Consider the following 5,995-nt stretch of genomic DNA (forward strand, 5'->3'; position numbering starts at 1 on the left):
AAAACCCTGCTACCGACCAATCATTATAATAAAATTAACATATCACTTCAAAGTCGATCTGATTGGGATGGATAGATTTTTAAATCATGTTAGATGCTTATCTAGTTTGGGAAAAATAGAAACGATCCATAAATGCCTCAAAGGTGCGAGAAATATATCAAAACTTGTGGTATGACCAGAATGTACTGCAAGCGGCAAGCCACACATTAATATAATAAGACAATTTTTAAAGATACTCAAAATAATAGAAAGCGAGATATAAGCGTCACTTCTAAACTAATAAATGTTATATATATCTAGAAAATTAATTTAAGTCAGACATAAGTCATTAAAGCGACCGTGCTAGAACTACGAGACTCAAAGGGTGCCTCATCTTTGTCTGAGTCAACAAAATTTCGTATCCGGTCTTCTGTTTTTGCAGACCAATAAAGTCATTTTCTTTTGACTAGAAATTCAATAAGGTTACTTGAAACTCCATAATTCAATATCAAGTGACGACTTTATAAATAAAATAATCTCTATTCAAAATCGTCACTTTAATTAGAAAAATCCTTCGAACTCGAGCGGAAAAAGAGTGTGAAAAGGGCACTGCCGAGATCTCAATTTTACTTCTACATAAGTTTTGATCTTTTGTCTCCTATACAATTCATACAAGACAAAAATTACAAATGGTTTGTTCAAACAAATTCTCACAAATATAGTAAGGCCATAGATAAATTTTATTCCATGAGTGGATCAGAAAAAGGTCTCTTTTTGTCCTTAAGCAATGCATAGAGGAGTCATATAGAGGTGACATAGCAACACACACATAAATGACACCCAAAGAAATCTAAACAGACCAAAAGGGTGTAGATCACATAAGCGAAGAGATGATAGTACTGAAGAGCAGAGTTTTAGAAGGTGAAACTTTTTGAATGTGGTAAGAGAAGTATTGATGTGAATTATATTGGAATAACAAGGTAAAACAATTTACACTGAGATTTCATATAGGGGGATGCACGCTACAAAAGACCAAGATCAAGCAGAGGCATATTTCTTTAGTCTCTTTTAACTTTTTTCAAAGAATAATATTAGCCAGATGATATAGCAGGCGCTACACTAAGATTATTTTCATCCTTCAACCAAGACCTATAAAAGGTTTAGAAATGACAACGAATAAGATTACAATAACATAAAGAATACGAGGAAGAAAAAAGATAGAGCGAAGTCAATGTCAAAAAGTAATTGCAAATTGATAATGTAAAACATATTCCATCTTCTATTTTCCTTTGCACTCATTTACTATTTCAGGTCAACGACACTTTAGTGTGATTAGAGAAAAATAAAAGTAGAAAAGAGAAAATGATATTGCAAACCTTTATTTTCAGTATTCCCAGTAAATGAGAATGTCATAGTCTCTATTCCAGTAAGAAAATTCGCCGAACAGAGGGAAAAAACATTAAGGAATCTCTGCAATATGCCTGACTTCATAGTCATGGTGTCATTATCAACTAAAAGGACATGGATTTTTTCGTCCTTGTTACTCAAACTTCCAGTAAAACAAATCTGTTTTCCGTGTAAATTCGCGCCTTTCTTTTTTTGCGGTAAACACAAATTCTAACAATGTTACACCATCCTGTGCCCTGCCATAGGAAGACGCTGAGTTTAGAATCTGAAGCAATTATAGCAATAGCGAGTTGAATAGTTTTCTTTAAAAGTTTCTTCACCTTTTGTTCCAAGTTTCATGTTATTTTGCCTTTGGAGAGTAAAAGAAAGATGAGAAAAACCTACTGCAACTCAATCTGTCCATCTCTTTTTTATTTTTGACATTTCTATACTTTTCCTTCCACAAAGAAAATTATTATACAGAGCTTTCAACTCCAATGGCGTCGTCTTGCTCGTCAAGGCTTATATGGATGACACGACAAATCCAGTTTTCAGTTTCGCTAATAGATTCAATGGTCCCCTCCCTCGTTATCATCATCATTGTCAATATCTCCTCAACCCCACTATTATTTATGGCTAGCGTTGAATAATCCTGAAATGGGGTGTTGTGGTGGTTGAAATATTGTGATCGACAAAAATGCCCTTTCGAATGCTAAGTTGCTCGGACTCTTCAAAAAATGTTGCCGCACCCGTGTCAGATCCTTCAAAAATACACTACTTTTGGAGGATCTAACACGTACCCGTAGACATTTTTGAAGAGTCCGAGCAACTTAGTTCGAATAGGATTTAATTAGATAAAAGAAAGTAATCTTGAAACACAACAAAATGTAAATAAAATTAGATAAAATAAGTTGGGCAACAGAGATTATTCGCACCAGGTAATTTCTAAGTCTCTTAAAGTCTTGAAAAAAACACTCGACATTGCAGGCTACATTTCTAGCAACAGAAAGGTCAGAAACAGTATTGTTGTCTTGCAGTGTAACTATTTAAGTGCTTCAGAACATTAACAAAAAATGCAGATGAACATCTTACGGAAAAACTAAAAGATGCAGTAAATACTTTAGATTGAGGGGCAAACTATGAAGCAAATGCAGGAACAGCATGCACTCCTGGTTCTACCCTTGGTATTAATTAGTTACATAAGATAATAATATTCAAAGTTAGAGTTCTACAGTATCATTAATAAGTCTAATTTACTAATCAAAAGTTGTAAAGGCAAATTGTTGTATAACCCTCAAGCAATCTTATTCTAGTTGCAAGATGAAATAATTCAACTACAAACTGCTGGATCTAAATAACAATTCCTCAATAAGCTCAATTTTTTTACAACATAAGTGATCTGAATGATGTAGATGCAAAAGAATATCTTGCGCCATAACGATATTCTACTATGAATGAGAGCTAGTATGAATGAGAGCTAGACATATAGACCATTTTCGTAGAGGAAAGATTACTGGGTTCAGATGTATTATAAACTTTAATCTATGAGAGTAACCTTACGGCCAGTCATTTAGGTTTTTTCTTACATTACTTAGTACTAATATAAGTTATTAACATCTTAAACTCCTTTTCCAGTTAAACAGAGCAGGCAATAGGCCATCTTTGAAAAGGAGATACTGTCTCAATAAGCCTGAAACCGAAACTTCTAGAGCACATAAAAAAGAGAAACAAAGAAGTTGCCAAGACCTTCCTCAGCTACAAACAACAACATACCCAGCATATTCCCACAAAGTGGGGTCAGGGCAACCATATTCCTCAACTATGTCGCAAAATTTGAAAAAAGAAAAGAAAAAGAATGGACAGATTATTCTCGCTATATATGTAGTGGCGGATCTACATAGGGTCCAGGGGTTCATCCGAACCTCCTTCGTCGGAAAATTATACTATTTTTACATGATAAATCTTTTTTTTATATATAAATAGTAGAGATTGAACCCTCTTCAACTAGTCCGTATATGTACTACTGAACCTCCTCACTGAAAATCCTGAATCCGTCCTTGTATATATGAAAATAAAAGGCACTTGCACAGAGAATGTGCAATGAGAAAAATTTAGTACAACATTGCTCTTGGTGAATACAATTAGATCACGCACTTGATTATGGAGAAATAAAGGCATAATTAATCCATTTGCCGACTCCATTATAGTTAAGAGCACTGATGCTCAGACCAACTTCATTTTAAGTTCCACAGCTGTTTACACGCTCAGTTAGACATTTAGCTTTATTCCATTATTAAAAAACGTTATCTTCGAAGTGCTGTTCATCTTATTCTCTTAAGTAAACTTCTAGTTTCTTGCACACACTATAAAAAATAAAAGCGCAGACAAAGCTCTGAAATCTACCTGGAAGTGAAAGATCGTTGATTTGGCAGAGCTTGAATTATGTCCGAAACCATAGTATAAACCCCGTTTCTTGTAGTTTTACAGTCCTGTCAATATGCAAAAGGGAAAATGACACCAAATCAACATTGGAAACAACATTTTTGCACCTAAACCAATTGGAAAGTAACTAAAACATAAATCTATGTTGCCTTCTCCGATGTCACACCCAATTGTGGAATATTTTCATACTCCCTCCGTTTTATATTAGTTGACCTTCTTTCTAAAAATGCTTGTTTTAATTTAGTTGTCCAAGTTCTAAAATCAAGAGTATTTTATACATATGTTTTTCATTTTACCCTTGATAGGAATACTAAATACATCCACAGTTTTCTAAACTATTGAATAGTACAAAAATGATTTCAATTCTCAAAACCAAAACTAAATAATTATTACTAGTTTCAATTATAAATACTTAATGTTCTAGATGTAATGCATGGGATGGAGTAATATGTATCAAATTTCAATTTTTAATCATTGCATTGGTTATTACACTTTAAAAGACATACAAGGATAAATATGTAAAATGCATCTCTATTTATTGATTTCTTAATGAGTATGACACGTCCATAGAGGCCAACTAATACGAAATAGAGGGAGTAGTTCTTATTGTGTTCTAGTCTTATAATATTATAGATTGCTGAAGCATTAGAAAACACAAAAATAAATTTCAAAAATAGATTCACAGAAAAAGCAATGAAAACACAATGAAAGCATTAGTCGAGGTACGTGAAAGCTGGTAATCAAAATAATATTACCTCTAACTATTTTGTTGGTACTCTAGATAAAGTAATAATCAAGGTCTTTTTTCCATGGTTTACTCTTTTCCATCACTTTTTCATTGCTCTAACAATCAAGAATCAACACTCAACACCCACGAAACTTGTACAAAAGAAAAGCCTTGAACTTTAAAGTTGCTGCTAGCGGCAACCAATGAAGTTAATTATCCGCAGCAAAAGAATAAAAAGTGTTGAGGAATCAACTTCCATTTTGAAAGGGCTAAAATTATCTTTTTGGGGGTTTTCTTTATACCTTTCCGCAGAATTCTATGTGTGTCTATGAGATGAGTTAGAAATTTTGTTTGCTCACTTCAAATAGAGCAGGCATTTCCCTATGCTCCCGACTAGGATTGAAAATTCTGTATTTATTCGAATTGAGTACTCAGTAAAGAAATTGGTAAATAATCAACAACAAACTATCAAATTAAGGGGAAACCAACAAATTTCATTATAGGAAGAGGATGCAATGATACACAACAAGCAACAATCTGGAGAAAAAGTCAGATTAAAAAGGAAATTTATAAATAAAATCATGCAAGCTAATACATAGCAAAAGTGAGGAAACGCACTAAACTTCATGAATCATAGGACTTTATTATCAAAAGCATAAACATGAATTCCCATTTTTTTTCTCTTATCTGCCTATTGCACCTATTTTCACCCATATATTCTTATTTTTGATAAAATTAAAATTTTATAAAACCCATTCAATAAAATGTAAAATCTGAAGAACACTTGAAGGCAAAGAGGAACCAGAAGAAATAACAAATCATTCAACCAAAACAAAGGAACATAGAGGAAAAAATTGAGGATGATTTGAAGATTGAGGGGAAAAATGGATGATTAGAGGATCAAAGAATAGCTAAAAGTACATTAAAATTGCATCGCCTAAGTGGGACAAATCAAAGAACAAACCATTAGATTGATCTGAAATCGACAGTTAGCAGCTGAAAGCAGAAGCCAACATGTATAATGTTCTCTTTAAATGACGAAAATAGTCCTGGTCAAGCTTGCAGGACAATGTGAGGTAGCTGCTTTAAGCCTCTTATAGATACTACTAGATGTAGAAGCCCGCGCTAGCGCGGGCCCAACAATAGCAATGTTGATATGATTTGTAATTGTCAAGTTTGTATGTCATTACCAGAATTGCATCAGATGAACTGTTTGAAATGTCAAATTTCGTTAAGCTAGCGAAGTAAGATTTAAAGTATATGCAGATATCTCGTGCAAAAACCATCACCATAAAAGTTCATTCTTCTGATGACCTATTTACATACCAAAAACTATGAATATGTATGTCTTCCATGGTACATAGAAAGTTTTGTTCATGCAGCCTGTTGGTATAGGCAAGCATACAAATGTCACATTTACTTAAGCAAGAGAAGTAAGATTTAAAGTATACGCAAATATTT

General features: G+C 33.4%; 1 protein-coding gene across 17 annotated transcripts in view; it reads right to left on the reverse strand.

Annotated features, from left to right (window-relative positions):
- Nucleotides 1-1,188: 1,188 nt before the first annotated feature.
- Nucleotides 1,189-5,995, reverse strand: part of LOC107842724 — a 29,878-nt gene continuing 25,071 nt past the window's right edge. For 13 of the 17 annotated variants that reach the window (XR_007045137.1, XR_007045139.1, XR_007045145.1 and 10 more), the window contains 3 exons: nucleotides 3,769-3,854; nucleotides 1,707-2,017; nucleotides 1,189-1,622 (listed from right to left, as the gene is read on the reverse strand). Coding sequence is in view for 2 of the 17 variants with exons in the window: in XM_047397083.1 (XP_047253039.1) it covers nucleotides 1,841-2,017; nucleotides 2,301-2,361; nucleotides 3,769-3,854 (324 nt within the window). In the remaining 15 variants the exon portion in view is untranslated. Of the gene's footprint in view, nucleotides 1,623-1,706; nucleotides 2,018-2,300; nucleotides 2,362-3,768; nucleotides 3,855-5,995 lie in introns of those variants that run through there. The other 4 variants (XR_007045134.1, XM_047397084.1, XR_007045132.1 and 1 more) reach the window with 3 other exon arrangements.

This window comes from Capsicum annuum, chromosome 9 (assembly GCF_002878395.1).
Source record: "Capsicum annuum cultivar UCD-10X-F1 chromosome 9, UCD10Xv1.1, whole genome shotgun sequence".
NCBI lineage: Eukaryota > Viridiplantae > Streptophyta > Magnoliopsida > Solanales > Solanaceae > Capsicum > Capsicum annuum.